This window comes from Oncorhynchus keta, chromosome 17 (assembly GCF_023373465.1).
Source record: "Oncorhynchus keta strain PuntledgeMale-10-30-2019 chromosome 17, Oket_V2, whole genome shotgun sequence".
Classification (NCBI taxonomy): Eukaryota; Metazoa; Chordata; class Actinopteri; order Salmoniformes; family Salmonidae; genus Oncorhynchus; species Oncorhynchus keta.
The window spans coordinates 13,862,277-13,885,694 of record NC_068437.1 but is presented as its reverse complement, the minus strand read 5'-3'; the positions used below and the strand labels follow the sequence as shown (position 1 = coordinate 13,885,694).

The 23,418-nt window shown below is 42.4% G+C and overlaps 2 protein-coding genes and 1 long non-coding RNA gene across 6 annotated transcripts in view; 1 reads left to right on the top strand and 2 right to left on the bottom strand.

Moving 5' to 3' along the window:
* The window catches only part of LOC118396467 (calcium-dependent secretion activator 2-like), a 237,686-nt gene extending 235,402 nt beyond the window's left edge, over window positions 1–2,284 (bottom strand). For all 4 annotated transcript variants that reach the window (XM_052465503.1, XM_052465505.1, XM_052465504.1 and 1 more), the window contains exon 1: window positions 1,985–2,284. In XM_052465503.1, the coding sequence (XP_052321463.1) occupies window positions 1,985–2,284 (300 nt within the window). The remainder of the gene's footprint in view (window positions 1–1,984) is intronic.
* LOC127908199 (uncharacterized) lies at window positions 1,540–19,965 on the top strand. The gene is made up of 5 exons (XR_008066277.1): window positions 1,540–2,032; window positions 2,170–2,301; window positions 16,042–16,177; window positions 16,388–16,621; window positions 19,848–19,965. It is a non-coding gene; the product is annotated as an uncharacterized LOC127908199 (long non-coding RNA).
* Window positions 15,384–23,146, bottom strand: iqub (IQ motif and ubiquitin domain containing). Its single transcript, XM_035790700.1, has 12 exons — window positions 22,577–23,146; window positions 22,318–22,452; window positions 22,074–22,241; window positions 21,752–21,927; window positions 20,012–20,167; window positions 19,723–19,933; window positions 18,780–18,955; window positions 18,451–18,621; window positions 18,106–18,282; window positions 16,341–16,589; window positions 16,010–16,195; window positions 15,384–15,787 (listed from the first exon to the last, which is right to left on the bottom strand). The coding sequence occupies exons 1-12, from the start codon at window positions 22,920–22,922 to the stop codon at window positions 15,572–15,574; spliced, it is 2,367 nt and encodes a 788-aa protein (XP_035646593.1). The 5' UTR covers window positions 22,923–23,146; the 3' UTR covers window positions 15,384–15,571.
* Between the last annotated feature and the right edge of the window lie 272 nt (window positions 23,147–23,418).

The window sequence follows — 23,418 nt, the reverse complement described above, 5'->3', positions numbered from 1 at the left end:
TTCACTGTGTGCCACACACACACACACACACACACACACACACACACACACACACACACACACACACACACACACACACACACACACACACACGTTCTTTTTTTTATGTCCCAAGTTCTGTGAGAACAGGAATGTAAGCAAATCTAGGATAGACTAGGACCATGTGACCAAGATATGAAATCCATGTCCAATAATGTGATGGCAGGTGCATATCAGGATTACATGTGTAGAAAATAAACAGTTGTTGCCTGGCTCCAAGAACAATCTCGGTACCTGTGAGTGAATTCTTAAAAATAGCTTCTGGGCTTAGTCGAGCACATGGGCACAGTGACAAACCAGTCCAAATAAAGTGAAGGACCCATTTGACATATCAAAAAGAGTTAATTTGTCTGCAAATAGTTTACATTTGTTTTAAGCCCCCAAGAAAATTAAAATAACCAGGAATGGAGATTACAAAAGATTACAAAAAAACTGTAATCCATTAACAGCAAAAATATTGTAATCAGATTAGATACTTTTGAAAAACTAGATGATTGATTCAAGGATACTTTTAAGTACAGAAAGGATGTTTGCAAAAAAAATAATATTCTGTTCTCAATGACATTCAAATCAGCATTGAAAAAAGGCGCAAGTTTAAATTTGTTCCACCTGAGCGTGACCACTATGTTGACAGACCAAATGTGTTTGATGGATCGCGGGAAAAGAGCAGGAATAAGCTTTTGTAGGCTTTCAGTCCAAGCTATGTCTTCCAATGGTGTGACTGCTGTCGGCATCCAAAGATTATCCTACTTGAATAAATGCTTGAAGGTAAGTACAAGAGCAGTGGTGTAGTCTACAACAATACGGATATCACTTATTTTTTAAATCTACATAGCGCATTGATGTGAATCACACTACTGCTCTCATTTAGCTTTTTGCGCCTTACGCATTGTGGTTGTTGGGGATGGCTGTTCAGAAATCTAAATGTGTATTTGAACCCAATAATGGTTGAATTCAAGAAGTTTACGTTGCCTATCAATCATTGTTTTTGAAAACCAGTAGACAGACAGTAAAAAATGCACTCTTGCAACAGCTACATTAGTGCGGATCCCAGCCTACGGTACAAAAGTAGGGCTTTTATTGCTCAATCTAATTCATGCTGATGAAAACAAAACAAAAAAAGGCCTAATGAACACATGCTCAAAATCGCCACGTTTGATAGACTTCAAGGGGCAATCTGTAGTTGCTACATCCATTTTTGGACGTATAAATATTAATGTAAAGATCTAATTTAATCATTATTACATGTAGTAGAAAGCAGTGGGTTAGAAGAAGCCTACATAACCAACTCATAAAGTAAAATGTAACATCCATATATGGCCAGCTATCTAAACTTTAACATTGATTTATCCTGCAAAAAAATGTCATTCAATTGGTAACATACATCCATCATTCATTACATTTCTGTGGGGCAAAGAATGGAGTGGACACCTGGGGTGTGTTCAGGTTCATTTAACGTTTTCTACGTTGCGTGACGTTATGTACTAAAAGACACCTTTCCCCAAAACCTTATTTAAACTTCTTGATTAGACTTTGAGGTACATTTGGTCAGTTTGGTGGGTGTGGTTTGAAGCAATGAGCGACGTCTTTAAAAAGGCAGCGGAGAGTTCCCCAACCCCTCGCCGTTTTTCAACTGATCCCACAGAACACCACCGTTTCCTTTAATTGAACGTTGTAGTACGTTTTTTCGTGACAGCACTGAGCCCTGTCACAACAAATTAATTACTTAATGGCTACTTTTATTCATTAATTTATGAAAACGCTCTAGAGATGAGGTTCCTCTGACATGTTACTTGCCTACATATACATTTGCTTCAAGTTTAAAACGGTTTCATGTCGCCTGGCTCTGGCTTGCAATGGGGCGCTAAACTGAAAAGAAAACAGGTGCATTAATTGGCTATTTAAAAAGTGTTCTCGCTGTGGCTGGGCGTTTGCGCTCACTCACCTTTTGTTGCCTGCGTGCCATATCCGTGGGTTGTTTGGCATTGAAAGGGTACGCTATACATCTCAACACAAATACATACATCTGTAGTTTACTTTTCCTCTCCGCTTCCTCTTTCTGAAGTCTTTCCTGTTCATTTTTCACCTGGTCTTCGACAGGAAACTTTTCGGCTTGTGCTTGGTCCGCAGGTGGTCGTTTCTTATGTTTACCTCCTTGACCCAAGGAAGTCGGGGGGTCTTTTGGAAATTGAGTATCCTCGTTAATTTCTCCCCCCGAGTCTTCGCTGGAGGATGGGTCTAACATGTTTCGCACCAACACAGGTACACTCCTGACCGCTTCCCTTGAATTGTCTAAACTCCTCGGTGTTTATTGGAGCTGTGACGACTCTTGAGTGAAATGTTTCTTGACATAAATGCGAGGGCGGAGTTTTGAGGAACGTGAGTCGGTGGATTTAGTCTAACGTTAGTCATCTCAGAGAGGAAGAGGCGAGAGGGTTTACTGCGACCGAAATCTGTCCACGAAAATAAGACGATTAGTTTTTCTGGAGAGGCCGAATACAAATAATTTATAATTTGCAACTTGAAGCACACTTGATAAAATATGTTTCGTAATGGTTAGGTTGTTACGAATGCACCGATATAAGTGGACTCAAGTGGCAACTTTTTTTTTTGGGGGTGAGCCTATTCACACGTATCTGTCCTCTCATTGGCTAGAAAGGGTCCACCTGATCTCGCATCTTACCGTCTGTCTTCCATCTTTCAGACATGTATTTCAATTGGTCACTCGACTATCTTATCAATATAATAGATAGTCCTCTCCTTTGTAACGACTGCGCGAACTGTGTTGCTGCCGGTACAGTCCGAGGGAGGCAATACAGGTGGACAACCTGTAGCATGGGCAACACGTGTGTGGTACCTTGCCTCTCAAAGTGGCAACTATGGTACTTTCACTTATACCATGGTCTGAGTCATGGAAATGTACCATGGTTTTAGCTTTTAAGTTGTGTATTTGTATATATATTGTGTGTGGACACCTTTAAAGTAGTGGATTTGGCTATTTCAGCCACCTGTTTCTGTATAAAATCAAGAACACAGCCATGCAATCTCCATAGACAAACATTTACAGTAGACTGGCCTTGCCTTACATAAGAGCTCATTGACTAACAACATGGCACGTCATAGGATGCCATCTTTCCAACAAGTCAGTTTGTGAAATGTATGCCCTGCTTGAGCTGCCCCAGACAATGGTAAGTGCCTTTATTGGGAAGGCGCAACAACGGCTGAAGTGGTAGGCCACAAAAAGCTTGGACCACCGAGTGCTGAAGAGCATAAAAATCGCCTGTGCTCTGTTGCAACACTCACTACCAAGTTCCAAACTGCCTCTGGAAGCAACGTCAGCACAAGAACTGTTAGTCGAATTGGAATGCCAACTGCGAGCCAGACCTAATTGCCCAACATTCGTGCCCGACCTCACTAATGCGCTTGTGGCTGAATGGAAGCAAGTCCCCGCAGCAATGTCTCCACATCTAGTGGAAAGCCTTTCCAAAAGAGTGGAGGCTGTTATAGCTGCAAAGGGGGGACCAACTCCATATTAATGCCCATGATTTTGGAATGAGATGTCAGATGAGCAGGTGTCCACTTACTTTTGGTCATGTAGTTTATGACAGTACTGCCATGCACACCTAAATAATACCATGGTATTGTCTCATTTTTACCATGGTTTCATGGAAATACCAAAGTTTTAACCTGCATTATACATTCTACCATATTATGATAAATGGTACCAAGAATTATAATGGTACCATCCGTATGAATTGTCTGTTAACGGCCGTATAATGCATTAAATAAATACCCGCCAACAAGGTCAAGAGGTCAGATTATTATAGGGAACAAAAATTTAACCGCAAAATTAATCGATTTCACAGCTCCATTTGATTCATTGAATAGATGTGAGTTGAGCAATGTCTACATAAGGGTGCAAATTATACACTCACAAAAGCTCTGCCGAATGCCTTGAGGCCGATACGTAAAGCTTAAATGAAAATAAGTGATACTACCAAGAGCATTGTGCAGGTTTCGTTTTTCCTCTTCTTATTCAACTGTTACCATGCACCTGTAACAAAGAGAGCTCAGATTTGAGTGCCATTTTGAATCACAGATCATATAAGAAAATCACGCAATTGCAATTAATTCCTTAGGCCCTAATCTATGGATATCACATGGCTGGGCATAGGCCAACACACTGGGGAGCCAGGCCCAGCCAATCCGAATTGAGTTTTACCCCCACAAAAGGGCTTTATTACAGACAGAAATACTCCGCAGTTTCATCAGCTGTCTGGGTGGCTGATCTCCAATCCCGCAGGTGAAGAAGCCGGATGTCAAGATCCTGGGCTTGCGTGGTTACACGTGGTCTCACGTACCATCAACAAAACAAAGGAGATCATGGACTTCAGGAAAGAGCAGAGGGATCGCCCCCCCCCCCCATCCACATAGATGGGACAGGAGTGGAGAAGGTGGAACATTTTAAGTTCCTCAGCGTACATGTCACGGACAAACTGAAATGGTCCATCCACACAGACAGTGTGGTGAAGAAGGCACAACAGAGCTTCTTCAACCTCAGGAGGCTGAAATGTGGCTTGTCACCTAAAACCCCTCAAACTTTTACAGATGCACAATTGAGCAACCTGTTGGGCTGTATCACTGCCTGGTAAGGCAACTGCACCGCCCAGAAACCGCAGGACTCTCCAGAGGGTGGTGCCGTCTGCTGTTGTTCTGGGATAGATTTGCACTTTTCACACCAAAGTATGTTCATCTCTAGGAGACAGAACGCGTTTCATTCCTGAGCGGTATGACGGCTGCATGGTCCCATGGTGTTTATACTTGCGTACTATTGTTTGTACAGATGAAAGTGGTACCTTCTAGCTTTTGGAAATTGCTCCCAAGGAAGAACCAGACTTGTAGAGTTCTACAATTTTTTTCTGAGGTCTTGGCTGATTTCTTTAGATTTTTCCCATGATGTGAAGCAAAGAGGCACTGAGTTTGAAGGTAGGCCTAGAAATACCTTGAAAGCTTCTAAAGCCATGACATAATTTTCTGGAATTTCCCAAGCTGTTTAAATGCACAGTCAACTTAGTATATATAAACTTCTGACCCACTGGAATTGTGATACAGTGAAATAATATGTCTGTAAACAATTGTTGGAAAAATGACTTGTAATGCACAAAGTAGATGTCCTAACCGACTTGCCAAAACTATAGTTTGTTAAACAGGACATTTTGTGGAGTGGTTGAAAAAAGAGTTTTAATGACTCCAACATAAGTGTATCATAAGTGTATAAACTGTATATACTGTATTCTATCTATTGCATCTTAGCCTATGCCACTCTGTCATTGCTCATCCATATATATTTGTTTGTTTGTATTAGGAATTTGTTGTGGAATGGTTAGATTTTACTTTTTAGATATTGCTGCACTGCACAAGTATTTCGCTACACTTGCAATAATATCTGCATGTGGCCAATAAAATTTGATTTAATTTGTTGTGAGGCCAGTTGGACATATTGCTGAATTCTCTAAAATGACGTTGGAGGTGGCTTATAGTAGAGAAATTTACATTTAATTCTCTGGCAACAGCTCTGGTAGACATTCCTGCAATCAGCATGTCTCAAGTTGAGGGAGTGTGCAATTGACATCTGTGGCATTGTGTTGTGACAAAAGTGAACATTTCTGTGGCCTTTTATTGTCCCCAGCACAAGGTGCACCTGTGTAATGATGATGCAGCTACTTGATATGCCACACCTGTCAATGCTAATAACATAAATGCTCACTAACAGGGATGGTAACAAATATGTGCACAACAGTTTAGAGAAATAACATTTTGTGTATATGGGACATTTCTGGGCTCTTTTACACTACCGGTCCAAGGTTTTAAAACACCTACTCATTCCAGGGTTTTTCTTTTACTTTTGACTGTTTTCTACATTGTAGAATAATAGTGAAGACATCAAAACTATGAAATAACACATATGGAATCATGTAGTAACCAAAAATCTAAATATATACACAAATCAAAATATATTTGACATTCTTCAAATACCCACCCTTGACAGCTTTGCACACTCTTGGCATTCTTCTCACCCATCTTCATGAGGTAGTCACCTGGAATACATTTCAATGAACAGGTGTGTCTGAACAGTTCATTTGTGGAATTTCTTTGTGTGGTCCTCATGAAAACATGGGATCAACATTTACATATTGTGTTTTATTTTTGTTGTGTGTATGTATGTATGTATGTATGTATGTATGTATGTATGTATGTATGTATGTATGTATGTATGTATGTAAACTCAGCAAAAAAAATAAACGTCCCTTTTTCAGGACCCTGTCTTTCTAAGATAATTTGTAAAAAACAAAATAACTTCACAGATCTTCATTGTAAAGGGTTTATACACTGTTTCCCATGCTTGTTCAATGAACCATAAACAATTAATGAACATGCACCTATGGACACTAACAGCTTACAGACGGTAGGCAATTATGGTCACAGTTATGAAAACTTAGGACATTAAGGAGGCCTTTCTACTGACTCTGGAAAAACACCAAAAGAATGATGCCCAGGGTCCCTGCTCATCTGTGTGAATGTGCCTTAGGCATTCTGCAAGGAGGCATGAGGACTGCAGATGTGGCCAGGGCACAATATTTGAATGCCTGTACTGAGGCGCCTAAGACAGCGCTACAGGGAGACAGGACGGACAGCTGATCGTCCTCGAAGTGACAGATCACGTGTAACACCACCTGCACAGGATCGGTACATCCAAACACACCTACGGGACAGGTACAGGATGGCAACAACAACTGCCCGAGTTACACCAGGAACACTCAATCTCTCCATCAGTGCTCAGACTGTCCGCAATAGGCTGGACTGAGGGCTTGTAGGCCTGTTGTAAGGCAGGTCATCACTAGACATCATCGGCAACAATGTCACCTATGGGCACAAACCCACCGTCGCTGGACCAGACAAGACTGGCAAAAAGTGCTCTTCACTGACGAGTCGCGGTTTTGTCTCACCAGGGGTGATGGTCGGATTCGCGTTTATCGTCGAAGGAATGAGTGTTACACCGAGGCCTGTACTCTGGAGCAGGATCGATATGGAGGTGGAGGGGCTGTTATGGTCTGGGAAGGTGTGTCACAGCATCATCGGATTGAGCTTGTTGTCATTGCAGGCAATCTCAACGCTGTGCGTTACAGGGAAGACATCCTCCTCCCTCATGTGGTACCCTTCCTGCAGCCTCATCCTGACATGACCCTCCAGCATGACAATGCCACCAGCCATACTGCTTGTTCTGTGAGTGATATCCTGCAAGACAGGAATGTCAGTGTTCTGCCATGGCAAGAGAGGAGCCCGGATCTCAATCCCTTGGTCATGTTTGGGACCTGTTAAATCGAAGGGTGAGGGCTAGGGCTATTCCCCCCAGAAATGTCTGGGAACTTGCAGGTGCCTTGGTGGAAGAGTGGGGTAACATCTCACAGCATGAACTGGCAAATCTGGTGCAGTCCATGAGGATGAGATGCACTGCAGTACTTATTGCAGCTGGTGGCCACACCAGATACTGAATTACTTTTTTATTTTGATCCCCCCTTTGTTCAGGGACACATTATTCAATTTCTGTTAGTCACTCTGTGGAACTTGTTCAGTTTATGTCTCGGTTGTTGAATCTTATGTTCATACAAATATTTACACATGTTAAGTTTGCTGAAAATCAACGCAGTTGACAGGGAGAGGACTTTTCTTTGTTTGCTGAGTTTATGTATGTATGAGATTAATTTATATACCAGTATGGGCAAGTTTCTGATAGTCAGAGGCAGCCGACAATTGTTGGTCCTAGTTTCTGTAACATAAAAGGTAATTAGTTTCTATGAAAAAGGGGTAATACTTTGTTTTAATAGTATAGTTTTTGTTTTGCTCATGTTTGCTCAGGGTCCCTGTGATGCATTGTTTATAGTCCAGGGGTGTTGTGCTTGTTTCGGCCCGCAGAGGGCTCTCTTGCTAGCCTGCCTAGTCAGTGTGTCTTGTTGAATGAGAAAGCAAAGGTAACTGAAGAGCGAAGTACTAGATAAACAAAATATTTTAAACATTATCACGGTGAGCGACTTATAAAGCATAGGATATGAAACACTAAGTTAAGTGGAGTATAATGATCATTTTTTGATTAGTTTAATTAATTTATAAAAGTCTGTTAGCATAGAAGCTAAATTTAGCTCCAGTCAAAGTAGCTTATCATAGTCATGGTGACAGGACTAGGTCCGTTTGTAAATTCAGAGTGCCTTGCTCTCTGAGCGCTTTAGAGCGCACACTGGACTCTTCAGGTTATTCGGCGTAACTATGTGTGTGGAAAACATTTAATCATGGGTAAGACGTTTAACTTGTACAGTCTGTTTGTAACTCCACTCACTGCTTGTAGCTGTATAGTCCGTTTGTTGTTGGTCTTGGCTAGGTTAATGTTCCGGTCGCTAGCTAGCACTCACTGATGTGGCTGTTAGCACTGACATGAAAATGGGTGTGTGGGAAGCCCTACAATATTAAGTTTTTCTAAGTAGTGAGAACACTTAAGAGCAGGTCATCTTTAGACATGTAGTTTTGCAATTGACTAAAACAAGCATGCAAGAAAATTGCGTTTGAAACAAGTAACGTTTTTGCTGTGAGCTACGGTAACCAAGGTTGTTTTTCCCACAGGTGGGCGTGGCCCACTATAATTTTGATATCATGGATGATCAGTCCTTGTATCCATAGCTCTGTCTATGAATTTATATTTATCCAGGCCCATCCCTCCAGCTTTTTACCAAAATAACTTTTATTGTTTCAACTGCGAAATTGCCGCTTTAAAACTTCTTATGGCTGCAGGGGCAGTATTGAGTAGCTTGGATGAATAAGGTGCCCAGAGTAAACAGCCTGCTCCTCAGTCCCAGTTGCTAATATATGCATATTATTAGTATTAGTAGCATTTGGATATAAAACACTCCGAAGTTTCTAAAACTGTTTGAATGATGTCTGTGCATATAACAGAAGTCAAATGGCAGGCAAAAACCTGAGAAAAAATCCAAACAGGAAGTGGGAAATCTGAGGTTAGTAATTTTTTAACTCAACCAATATCCCACTGTGTATTGGATAGGGCTATGTTGCTTCCTAGGGCTTCCACTAGATGTCAACCATCTTTAGGAACTTGAATGAGGCTTCTACTGTGATGTGGGGCCGGATAAGAGCTCTTTGAGTCAGTGGTCTGGCAGAGAGCCAGGTCCTGGTCATACGCATTTCACATGAGAGCAACCAGCTTTCCATGGCTTTTCTACAGACAATGTAATTCTCCGGTTGGAACGTTATTGAAGATTTATGATAAAAATATCCTAAAGATTGATTCTGTACTTAGTTTGAAATGTTTCTACGACCTGTAATATAACTTTTTTAACTTTTCGTCCGACGTTCGGCTGGACCTGCACGAGAGTTTTTCGATTTGTGTACTAAACGCCCTAACAAAAGTAGTAGCTACTTGGACATAAATAATGGACATTATAGAACAAATTAAACATTTATTGTGGAACTAGGATTACTGGGAGTGCATTATGATAAAGATCATCAAAGGTAAGGGAATATTTAATATGTTATTCCTGATTTCTGTTGACTCCAACATGGCGGATAAAAAATATTCTGAGCGCCGTTCTCAGATTATTGCATGGTTTGCTTTTTCTGTTAAAAAAATTGAAATCTGACACAGCGGTTGCATTAAGGAGAGGTATATCTATAATTCCATGTGTAACACTTGTATTTTCATCAACATTTATGATGAGTATGTCTGTAAAATTGTTGTGGCTATGCCAAATCACTGGATGTTTTGAACTAGTGAACTTTAAATATGAACTTTATCAAACAAAACATACATGTATTGTGTAACATGAAGTCCTATGAGTGTCATCTGATGAAGATCATCAAAGGTTAGTGTTTCATTTTATCTCTATTTGTGCTTTTTGTGACTCCTCTTTGGCTGGAAAAATAGAAATGCATTAAAATAGAAATGCATTAATATGGTCGAATCCGGAAACTATCATCTCGAAAACAAGACGTTTATTCTATTCTTTTAAGAAAGCCATCTGTGTTTATGGTTAGGTACATGTTGGAGCAACGACAGTCCTTTTTCACGAATGCGCACTGCATCGATTATATGCAACGCAGGACATGCTCGATAAACTAGTAATATCATCAACCATGTGTAGTTATAACCAGTGATTATGATTGATTAAGTTTAATGCTAGCTAGCAACTTACCTTGGCTTCTTACTGCATTCGCGTAACAGGCGGGCTCCTTGTGAGGCAGGTGGTTAGAGCGTTGGACTAGTTAACCGCAAGGTTGCAAGATTGAATCCCTGAGCTGACAAGGTAAAAAAATCTGTCGTTCTGCCCCTGAACAAGGCAGTTAACCCACCGTTCCTAGGCCGTCATTGAAAATAAGAATGTGTTCTTAACTGACTTGCCTAGTTAAATAAAGGTGTAAAAAAATTAAAATAATTGCCGTCCAAAATGTATGATTTCCGATTGTTATGAAAACTTGAAATCGGCCCTAATTAATCGGCCATTCCGATTAATCGGGCGACCTCTATTAGTAATGCACGTAAAGTTGGTTGCCAATCGATACATAAAGTCCAAAGAAGAAAAAGAAGCCTGAAGGAAGGAGAGTTGATGAGCACGAATTCAGTGTACCGTTTGATCTGTGGAATAATTGTTGGAGTAGTGGACCTTGTGCATTTCAGGTAAAATAACAACGCAATGTTTATATCCCAGGACAAATTAGCTAGCAACAGCAAGCTAGCTAGATAAATTGCCATAAATATTTAATGATTTTTGACCTGTCCCCAAAGTAATATAATTGGTTCAGAGTTTGTTTTGATATTTCAATCTGCTGTCCTGATCGCTTCTGGTGTGGTTGAAAGAAATCAATGTACGCGCGACTAGATTCTAAAGCGTGCTGAGGGCATAATCGAATTATCCTCGCGATAATGGTCATTCTCCTAGAGACCTGTGTCTGACGTCATTTCAATGTTTATCAGGCGTCTCTGACATGACGTGGGTGTGCATGTGTCTGCATAGCAAATCTTTATGTACTGAACATTATCACCCATTAGATTTCATATTTTGAAGATGGACACCTCTGCCAAAGCCCAAGGAAGCATTGTGTGTTATTTTAAACTCTCACGCCTTTCCACGTGCTACTGTATCGTCACAAAAACAGACCCGATAAACATGTGCCTTCTTTCCCTTCAGAACATTCCTACTTCGTTCTTTAACACCGGACCTTTATTTGTAGCTAGCTTCTTAGTGGGTTGTTAAATGGTAACCTCAATTGACATTGTAAACTTTGACCCCCAGGTTATTAGACAGACTAATAATGCACAGCATTAGACACCAATCTACTCTCCCATTAAACTGGGCTTGTTTACAATAGGGAAATTAGTCGCTTTGGTAAAGTGTTTGGTTTGTCTTATTGTGTTGGAAGGGTTGTCATTTCTATCCGTGTTTGGCTTTTTTAGAGTCCTTGATTTTTAAAGGGTAACCCTGGAAACCGACATAATTAACCTTTTCTCACATAGTTTCTAAGCAAGAAATTAAGAGGTGGAATGACAACTTGGCCTTTCTATTTTTCATTCCATTCCACACTGGACTCCTACGAACCTTTCAATTAAGAGTTGAAAAAAATCTTTAAAATAATATTAAACAGAGTTTATCTTTGTATTATTAAGTATTTTCAGCCAGGATAGGTCAATGAACAGGTCTAGTAGGGAATTACACTTTCTTCACCTCTTGAAAAGATAATCACACACCTCAACAATAAATTTGGCTTTGGAGGTGATGTCCCTCACCTCACAAAATGAAAGTTGTGTCACCCTGTCAAGGTAAAATATCTGCACTGTAAATGTCTGTGACTTTGTGTCATGAAAATGACAAGGAGGCTTAACTATCTAAGTTAGTGAGTCTTGTGCGTATCTTGTGAGGGAGTGAGTCCTGTACATCTATAATTAAATGGCCAATCACCTTTCATTTACATGTGGTGAAGTGGGAATCGACATTAAAATAAATCATGGTTAATATGTTTAAGAACTGAACATTACATTTACATTTACATTTAAGTAATTTAGCAGACGCTCTTATCCAGAGCGACTTACAGAGTATCTTGACTTGATTTGATCTCATGCAGAAGTGGCAGTAAAGCCAACCAAGCTGGGAGGATTAATACAATTGCACATCCCTGTAATGTGTAGAGTCAAATTATAATTTTTGTAAGAGTCTATTGCTGACACATTTCAATTGAATGCATTCAGTTGTACAACTGACTAGGTATCCCTCTGTCATGTTGCTATACAGGGATCGGGAGACAGGCGCAGGAATGCGTAATAGGGTTTTTTATTGACCCAAATTACATCGTGCCGGGGACGAAGACCAAACAAACACATATACAAAACACAAGGTTGAAACCAAAACAAAAGAACGAAGAGGACCTTGAATAAATACACCGGGGAGAGACCCGTAACACACACACACACACACACACACACACACACACACACACACACACACACACACACACAATGATTCCACACGGGACGAAACCTGTAATCATCTGCACAATACAAGTGGCACGAAAGCCAAAACAACACAGTACAAGTACTCACATGACCAGCGGACATTGTAACAATAATCAACCATTAAGGGAGGTAGGGGGAATGGCCTGTCCGATGAAGCTGCGGCTGGTCCGTCCGGCGCCGCTGCAACTGGGCTGTCCCGACGTCGCCACAACGGGTCTGTCTGACTGCAACTGGCCCGTTCGATGCTGCCACAACCGATCCGTCCGACGCCACTGCAATTGGCCCGTCTGACAACACAACTTCGGCAGCTGCATCAGGTCCTGATCGACCTGCACTGCATTTAGTAGGCACTAGATTCGATTTTCTTATCAGATGCATGAACAATGAAAACATTTACTGCGATGTCGATGAGAACCTATGGCCAAATTCTCAAGACCGGCTTGATGCAAACTAGTGCCTACAAACCTATGTTGTAATTATATCTGAACAATACATGTATTTTTGTTGCATTAATGATAGTGATAGTCTTCAATCATCACACATGGAATAGAATTATATATTATTATATATTTTCCTACAATTTTGACAGTACTGTAGCATATTCAATTCAAAGGGTAATTTTGAAACCTGTATCTGGCATTTTTTTGCTATTGGATTAACTGGTTGTCATTATATTTTGGTGATTAAATCAATGTTCTCATGGTATTTCACATCAAAATGATATATTTAGGATCAATGGTTGTGTGGTGAAAGTTGTATCCAAACCAAATGAATGCACAATAAAAGGTTTTGAATATAAGACTTGCTGCGTTACAAGTGTTACCAGTTTGAAGTTTTGTATTAAGAGTTTAGCATATTCACCACATCCCACTGGGCAAAAACTGGATGGATCAACATTGTTTCCATGTCATAAATAAAATAAATGCAATGTGAATACCGGTACGTTGAATTAATGTGGAAAACTGATTGGATTTGCAAAAAGTCATCAACATAAGAGAATTTAGTATTTTTTTTCACCCAATTTTTAACCTAAATCCAATGATGGTGAAATGTTTTGTTGAATTCACATTGTTTTACAACTCAACCAAAACTAGACATTGAGCTGACGTCTGTGCTTAGTATAAAACAATATAATTTCCCCATTGTTTGGAGCATACAATAATCAAATCAAATCTAATTTTATTAAAATCAAATTTTATTTGTCACATACACATGGTTAGCAGATGTTAATGCGAGTGTAGCGAAATGCTTGTGCTTCTAGTTCCGACAATGCAGTGATAACCAACAAGTAATCTAACTAACAATTCCAAAACGACTGTCTTATACACAGTGTAAGGGGATAAAGAATATGTACATAAGGATATATGAATGAGTGATGGTACAGAGCAGCATACAGTAGATGGTATCGAGTACAGTATATACATATGAGATGAGTATGTAGACAAAGTAAACAAAGTGGCATAGTTAAAGTGGCTAGTGATACATGTATTACATAAGGATGCAGTCGATGATGTAGAGTACAGTATATACGTATGCATATGAGATGAATAATGTAGGGTAAGTAACATTATATAAGGTAGCATTGTTTAAAGTGGCTAGTGATATATTTACATCATTTCCCATCAATTCCCATTATTAAAGTGGCTGGAGTTGGGTCAGTGTCAATGACAGTGTGTTGGCAGCAGCCACTCAATGTTAGTGGTGGCTGTTTAACAGTCTGATGGCCTTGAGATAGAAGCTGTTTTTCAGTCTCTCGGTCCCAGCTTTGATGCACCTGTACTGACCTCGCCTTCTGGATGATAGCGGGGTGAACAGGCAGTGGTTCGGGTGGTTGATGTCCTTGATGATCTTTATGGCCTTCCTGTAACATCGGGTGGTGTAGGTGTCCTGGAGGGCAGGTAGTTTGCCCCCGGTGATGCGTTGTGCAGACCTCACTACCCTCTGGAGAGCCTTATGGTTGAGGGCGGAGCAGTTGCCGTACCAGGCGGTGATACAGCCCGCCAGCATGCTCTCGATTGTGCATCTGTAGAAGTTTGTGAGTGCTTTTGGTGACAAGCCGAATTTCTTCAGCCTCCTGAGGTTGAAGAGGCGCTGCTGCACCTTCTTCACGACGCTGTCAGTGTGAGTGGACCAATTCAGTTTGTCTGTGTGTATGCCGAGGAACTTAAAACTTGCTACCCTCTCCACTACTGTTCCGTATTTGTATTATTTATTTTAGTCTTTTTTGCTCATCTTTATCAAGGGTGCCAATCATTTTGGACCTCACTGTATGTACTGAGAACATTGTCTTTTTGCTATTGTAGTATTTTATCCTGGTACGACCATCCTGATCTCGTGAACTTACACGTAGATCGGGCTAGTAGTCTTTGACCATACAGTACAAAGCACTGAGAATGACCCTATGCCACCTGACTGTTAATCATTAGGATAACAGATAAGAAATGTGCCTTAATAACTTATTACGGACAGACATGAACACAAAGGTTTTAAATGTTCAATGTGATGTAAAAACAACGTAATAAATACTCCTTTATGAATTTCTGGATTTATTAATCAGACCAGAAGATAAGTTTATCACACATGAACGTGAGCAGTTTGGTAAGGTGGGTATAGTACACTATCACATTGGATTTTGAACATTCTGAATTGCTGGTAAAAATCCTTACCCAAGATTATTTTAAGGATCTTATGATTTTCCAGTGTAACACTGTTGTATCTAGCACTGAGGTATGTACCAGCTTCTTACCAAGATCATGCACACAAAGATCCATTCAGATTGTATTTTACAGTATTTATTTAATATCATCACTTCTATCATGAAATTAGACATCCATTTCAAAGTTGCATAAGGCAAACCAGTTCAATGATCATCAAATACACTATTTTTATTTGACATACAAGAGAGATGGTGAGGAAGAGGGGAAAGGGGGACAGACCGAGACGGGAAGAGGGAGGAACAGGGCTTCACTGCGTGGCCTTGCCACCAGCGGCTTGTGGGATGGTAGTCAGGATCCTGGCTGTCACCGTGTTGATGGGCTTGGTGACTAACAGGTTACCGTGGGAGGCTGATTGCAAGTCCACTTCCTGGAGGTATTTGGCCATGACGGGGATCTTGGAGAAGTATTTCTTTGCCACTGTGTGTTTGTGTTTAACATTCCGAATGAACACCACTCCATAGGCCTGTCCATGGTCAACAGGGGTTGATACTTTAGACTTTTCCTCCCATCTAGCTAGTGGTATCATAATCTATGACATTATATTGCCTAGACTGATTTTTTTCTCTCTCTGGTACTCTAATACTATCTCTTAATATAGGTTATGTTTACTTAGTTAAAACAAAATCTGCTGGAGGAACTAGGCAATTCATTTTAAACCCTCAAGTGTGCGGGTGTGTGTGTTTACCTTCTCAATGTTCTCCAATTTGATGTGAGCAGCAGCTTCTCCCTTGGTGAGCAGGATGCAGTTCCAGGGACTCCACTCCCACTGGCAATCCCACCTCACCATTACCAAGTCATGCATGTCGCTCCACGCACTGAGGGCCGACTGGGCCCCCCACACTACATCTACAAGGTACCGCAGGTCCTGCTCCTGTAAGATACACACGACCACAGTCAGACACACACACACACACACACACACACACACACACACACACACACACACACACACACACACACACACACACACACACACACACACACACACACACACACACACACACACACACACACACCTGCAGCAGGTAGGTAATCTTCGCCTCTTTGTTCCTCTGGGCCTCAGTCTTGCGGAGCCTCCTGAGGATGGTCTTGTAGTGGGAGAAGTCCTCGCGGCGGCGAGCCTCGTTGTCCAGCTCCGAACAACTGCGACACTTGCCTACCAGGCGAGCATTGGCCGTAAGTGCAAAGTCAGTGGAAAGCAGGTAGCGGCTGCAGCCACGGCAGAAGTAGATGTTCTTCCTCAACTGGGCTGGGTCCTGGGGGACCTGAAGGAGGAATGAGTGGGATGGAGAGGAGGGTGAGGGTCAAAATAATACCGTTTTCTTAAATTGGCCTAATTGAATCCACTGGGCACACACTGGTTAAATCACCGTTGTTTCCACGTCATTTCAATGAAATTACGTTGAACCAATGTGGAATAGATGTTGAATTGACGTCTGTGCCCAGTGGGAAGGTTCAATAATTCTATTTTATTGACAAGAAAATGCACCATATAACACCTATACACCATACGGTTTCAGATATGTACACTCGATATACAAAAGTATATGGACACCCCTTCAAATGTGTGGATTCGGCTATTTCAGCCACACCGTTGCTGAAAGGTGTATAAAATCGAGCACACAGCCATGCAATCTCCATAGACAAACATTGACAGTAGAACTTACTAAAGAGCTCAGTGATTTTCAACATGGCACAGTCATCAGATGGCACCTTTCCAACATGCCAGATTGTCAAATGTCTGCCCTGCTAGAGCTGCCCCGGCCACCTGTAAGTGCTGTTATTGTGAAGTGGAAACATCTAGGAGGAACAACGGCTCAGCCGCGAAGTGGTAGGCCACACAAGCTCACAGAACAGGTCCGCCGAGTGCTGACACTCACTACCAAGTTCCAAACTGCCTCTAATATAAATAATATAATAATAATATATGCCATTTAGCAGACGCTTTTATCCAAAGCGACTTACAGTCATGTGTGCATACATTCTACGTATGGGTGGTCCCGGGGATCGAACCCACTACCCTGGCGTTACAAGCGCCATGCTCTACCAACTGAGCTACAGAAGGACCTCTGGAAGCAACGTCATCACAATAACTGTTAGCCGGGAACTTCATGAAATCGGTTTCCATGGCCGAGCAGCCGCATACAAGCCTAAGATCACTATTCGCAATACCAAGCGTCGGCTGGAGTGGTGTAAAGCTCGCCGCCATTGGACTCTGGAGCAGTGGAGACGTGTTGTCTGGAGTGATGAATCACGCCGGAGGAATGAATTCACCATCTGGCAGTCCGACGGACGAATCTGGGTTTGGAGGATGCCAAAAGAACGCTACCTGCCTGAATGCATTAGTGCCCACTGTACAGCTCCCTCAGTGAAGGGAAATCTTAACGCTAAAGCATACAATGACATTCTAGACGATTCTGTACTTCCAAGTTTGTGGCAACAGTTTGGGGAAGGCCCTTTCCTGTTTCAGAATGACAATGCCCCCGTGCACAAAGCGAGGTCCATACAGAAATGGTTTGTCGATAGGTGTGGAAGAACTTGACTGGCCTGCACAGAGCCCTGACCTCAACCCCATCGAACACCTTCAGGATGAATTGGAACGTCGACTGCGAGCCAGGCCTAATCGCCCAACATCAGTGCCCAACCTCACTAATGCTCTTGTGGCTGAATGGAAGCAAGTCCCGCAGCAATATTCCAACATCTAGTGGAAAGCCTTCCCAGAAGAGTGGAGGCTGTTTATCAAAGGGGGGACCAACTCCATATTAATGCCATGTAATGTACCTTGAGCAGTTTGGCCACCTCAGGGTTAAAGGTGGGGGTTTTGATGTATTGGAGGAAGAGGGTGGAGATTCTCTTCCTCAGCCCCTCCAGATTGGTCTCCTTTACCCCCCTCATCAGGAGGTCCGCCTCCCTGTCAATCAACTCCACAATGTTCTGGGTCAGCTTGCAGTCGTGCTCCTGTACAATTATGAAGCATTTTTATGATTCACAAATTAAAGAATCCTCATAGAAAACAATGGCCAATTGTCAATTCACAATCAATCAGTATGTATATTTCATATCTAAAAACAACTCAAGATTAATATATCTTTTCAGTCAGTATGTGTTGAGGGTAAGTGTTCCCACCTTGACGGTGTGTTTGAGTGTGAGCAGCACGTCAAGCCTCTCCTCCTGGTTGAGGTAGTGCAGGTTGATGCTGGAGTACAGGTCTCTCAGCTCCTTGGCTCTAATGGTGTACTGGGTGTCCACCTGGGTCATCTTCCCATCGAATGCACGCCACCTCTTAGGGGCAGCACACTGGCAAATACAAAAATAATATATTGTTTGGTCAAATTTTTTATTTGAAACTGAGGGCCTGCATTGCCTATACAATGCTATGGAAAACTCTGGGAGAGAATTAATGGGACACCGCACATATCCCAGAGCAGTGGGAGAGAATAGAGGGGACCTTTGACCTTCTCAAGGAAGGCCTGCACAGCCTTGTCGTAATTCCTCTCTCCGGCGGCGATGCGATGGCGTCCGATGGAGGCAATGAGCTGACTCTCCTGCTCCAGTAGCGCACACAGAGCAGCCTTCCTCTCAGCACCATCCAGAGTGGCATCGATGTGCTCTACCTCCTCTTTCCTCCACTCTGTTACAAACACATACAGAGGATTTAAACACACACACACAGTTTTGTACAGCTAATCTTGTGGAGACACACAATTCAGTCCCATTCAAAAACCTATTTTCCCTAACCCGTACGCTTACCCTAACCTTAACCCGATTGGCGCAGTGGTCTAAGGCACTGCATCTCAGTGCAAGAGGCGCCCCTACAGTCCCTGGTTCGATTCCAGGCTGTATCACATCCGGCCGTGATTAGGAGTCCCATATGGCGGCGCACAATTGGCCCAGCGTCGTCCGGATTTGGCCGGGGTAGGCCGTCATTGTAAATAAGAATTTGTTCTTAACTGACTTGCCTAGTTAAATAAAAGTTACACACAACCCCAAAACCTAACCCTTAACATAATTTGAATTCTAACCTTAACCCTAAACCTCCTAGAAATGGCATTTGACCTCGTGAGGACTAACAAAATGTCCCCAGTTGGTAAAATGCTTGTTTGTTTACGATTCTTGTAGGGACTTCTGGTCCCCACAAGAATAGTTAAACAAGTCCACTCACGCACACACAAACACACACCAGTGGAGGGTGCTGAGGTGAGGACAGCTCATAATAATGGCTGAAATGGAGCGAAAGGAATGGTCCATGTGTTTGATGCCATTTCACCTATTCCGCTCCAGTCATTACCACAAGCCTGTCCTCCCCAATAAGGTGCCACCAACCTCCTGTCACTCACACACACACACAAACACACACACACACATATATATGAGCAGCAGAGGGTGGTCCCTGCTTACTCTCCAGGGCACTGTAGAGCAGGGCAAAGTCGTCCCTGCACTGGGGGTTCATCCTCCTGTGGTACTCAGCCTTGATCTGCTCCTCTTTCTCCTCCCTCTTCCTCCTCCCCTCTCTCTCCATCCAGGCCAGACGCAGCTCCCTGTCCTGCCTCAGCTGGTCCGTCATCCGCTTGGCCTGCCAGCGCCGCGTGTACATCTGCAGAGTGATCACCTATAGGTGGGGGTAAAGGTGTGAGCACAGAGATACAAAGGCAGCTCTGTCTGTCTATGTATAGTTCAGAGGACGTACAGCTCTCAGTCTCTTGCTATGGTACTGGGCGGCAGTGATGTAGGAGCCAGGGGAGATGAGCTTGTCCTCCATGTTGGACACGTAGCAGCCGATCTTGGTCATCTGGGTGGATGTGCTGTTGGTGCACTGCTGGGACTGGCTCTTCACCGTCACTGTCTGAAGGAGAACATTTGGTTGTTCGCATACCTTATGCATCTCCAGGTGCAAAAAATAATGTTTGATAAGATTTTGGTTTCAAACTTCAACATTTTTACACATTAAATGCACTATGCCCTATGTGGGTTGAATGCTGTAACGGCAACATTTATTCACATTACTTTACTTTAATAAAATATTTCAGTTGTTGTGTATATTACATTTGTTTTATTTGATGACTTATTTTATTCAACGACATCATGTCATTTCTATAGAGCTGCTCCCTATGCTGTCTGACAAAAATCACAATTCCCGATACCAACTATCAATCACTTAGATAATGTAATTTTAGGTAGATACCCCACGAAGCAACTGCTTTCTATCCCTCTCGATTGCTCCTCTCCGTGCCTGCCCCACACAGACCGGACAAGTAGGCACGCAATGGATTATGGACATTGTTAGTTACCACGTTTTCTGTGCTAAACTATGTAGAATATTGGCCTGTTGGAAACTACAACACCCTACTACATTGCACAGTTCGGGCTTGATCTGATTTACATTATATATACAAAAGTATGTGGACATCCCTTCAAATTAGTGGATTCAGCTATTTCAGTTACAACTGTTGCTGACAGGTGTATAAAATCAAGCGCCATGCAATCTCCATAGACAAACATTGGCAGTAGAATGGCCTTACTGAAGAACTCAGTCACTTTCAATGTGGCACCTTCATAGGATGCCACCTTTCCAACAAGCCAGTTTGTCAAATTTCTGCCCTGCTAGAGCTGCCCCGGTAAACTGTAAGTGCTGTTATAGTGAATTTGAAACGTCTAGGAGCAACAAAGGCTCAGTCTCAAAGTAGTAGGCCACACAAGCTCACAGAAGTGCTGAAGCGCATAGCTCATAAAAATCGTCTGTCCTCGGTTGCAACACTCACTACAGAGTTCCAAACTGCCTCTGGAAGCAACATCAGCACAAGAACTGTTTGTCGGGAGCTTCAGGAAATGGGTTTCCAAATACAAGCCGAATATCACCATGCGCAATGTCAAGCATCGGCTGGAATGGTGTAAAGCTCGCCGCCATTGAACTCTGGAGAAGTGGAAACGCAATCACTGGAGTGATGAATCATGCTTCACCACCTGGCAATCCAAAAGATGAATCTGGGTTTGTCGAATGCCAGGAAAAATCTACCTGTCCAAATGCATAGAGCCAACTGTAATGTTTGGTGGAGGAGGAATAATGGTCTGGGGCTGTTTTTCATGGTTCTGTCTAGGCACCTTATAGTTCCAGTGAAGGGAAATTTTAATGCTACAGCATACAATGACATTCCAGACGATTCTGTGCTTCCAACTTTGTGGCAACAGTTTGGGGAAGGCTCTTTCCTGTTTCAGCATGACAATGCCCCCTTGCACAAAGCGACGTCCATACAGAAATGTTTTTGGTCATGTAGTGTATATCTAAGGAAATTGTGCATTGAGCGCACAGAAAAAAACTGAACTAAATGGAATTCAAATAATTTAACCGACATCACTCAATTAGTTGTTTAACTGACATTTGTTATATTTCATTTTTTTAATCACTCACCAATAGTGTGTGTGTATGTACCTGTGTATCGCGGCTGAAGGTTCCCACCCCCCTAATAGGTTTCCTCTTAGCTATGGTCTGTACAGCTGCATGGTGGTACTCGGTCTCTGTGGCCTTGTGTCTGTAGCCTCCCAAGAAAGCCTTCCTATGGGTGGCCCTCTCAATCTCCACCACCACATCCTGGAATGTCTCTGTCTCTGGGAGAGCGGGAGAGCAAGGGGGGAGACAGAAATATACAGATAAAGGATGCAACGCATATGACTATCATCCATGAATGTTGTCCCTGCAAAAGTATGGTATTGTCTCCCAGAAGACTGGTAGAGAAAGACTAGTAAAAAAATACCTGTCTGGACACGGACAGTGATTACGTCAGGCATGTTGTAGTCCTGCTGGGGCTTGACAGGACGGATGGGGTGGTTTTCAGGGTCAGACGAGGTCATCTCCAACTGGATGGTGCCATGAGGCTGCACTCCCAGCTCTATCAGGGTCCTATGGTCCTCTACCATCCTACCTGGATGGAGAAAGACCTAAATCATAATGCATAAACAAAGAAAGTAAAGGCCTTAGCAGTTAGTTGAAAGGCTTACCGCTCTGAGAAATCTGTATGAGTTCTGATGGCACTTTCAGCTCAGTTGCGAAGTGATCCATCAACTCCTTGACGGTCAGCCCAATTGCAAAGGCCATCGTCATCATGTGTCCCTCCGGCATCAGCATGATCTTCACTACAATAGAGAAGATAAACAACATGTCCAACACATAATATGATAAAGCAGACAAATGCCCTTCCTATGATGAAACTATTGTGGTCTATAATTATTGTGATACTTTGTAAATTCTCTTTCTTACCAGTGGCTGTTGAGTTCCCAACTTCATTAGAAAAGGTTGTTTTCTTTGGTGATGCTCCATCTAGCATGTTGTCATCAGGAAGGTCTGCTTGAGCTGTCGCTTCCACTGTGTCCTCCTCACCTGATGTCAAAAAAGTTGACTTGTGCACCGTTTCCCCCACCAGCTCGCCAGTTTCAGTTTTTACTCCAGCATCGCAATCTTGTACATCTGGAAGCGGGTGTTCAGTGGTGTTGCTTTCAACCTGAGATTCATCTAATTCTGCTTCAGGACCTATCCCCTCTTTGTTCACATTTTGTTCATCAGCAATCCCGTTGAGCCCCGACGTTTCTGCGTCTTCTTCGGACATGACACGTAGCTAGTTAGCCGCTGACAGCAGTAGGGGGAAAAAATACGTTTTTAAGCGTCAGTAAAAGTGAGTGGATTTTGAATTGACTTTATTTTTGTTGCCAGTTACTCTCAAAAAGTCGATAAGCAAGCTGGATAGAAAGAAGCACGCTAGCTTTTATTTCCCTGTGTATTTTCAACCGCAACCGACTGCTGTTTGTGCAGCAAGTGCTTGGTCGGTGCCATGGTAACGTCCATGTGATCTCTGCTAAAATGTAGCAAATGAAATGTCTCTGCCCACAAAGGTTACCAGAGTCCAAGTTGGGTCCATCCCTTGCGAAATCAGCATTACAATCTTTGAACGTTAATTCATTTCAAATGAATGGTAGCAGTATATCTTATAATTGGTATTAGTGCGGTAGTTATCAGGTAGCACTACACAATGTTTATCTTTGCAAGCATTTATAGAGTTGACCACACATGTGATGTCTATTTTAAAAAACTGGCACCCGAATAAA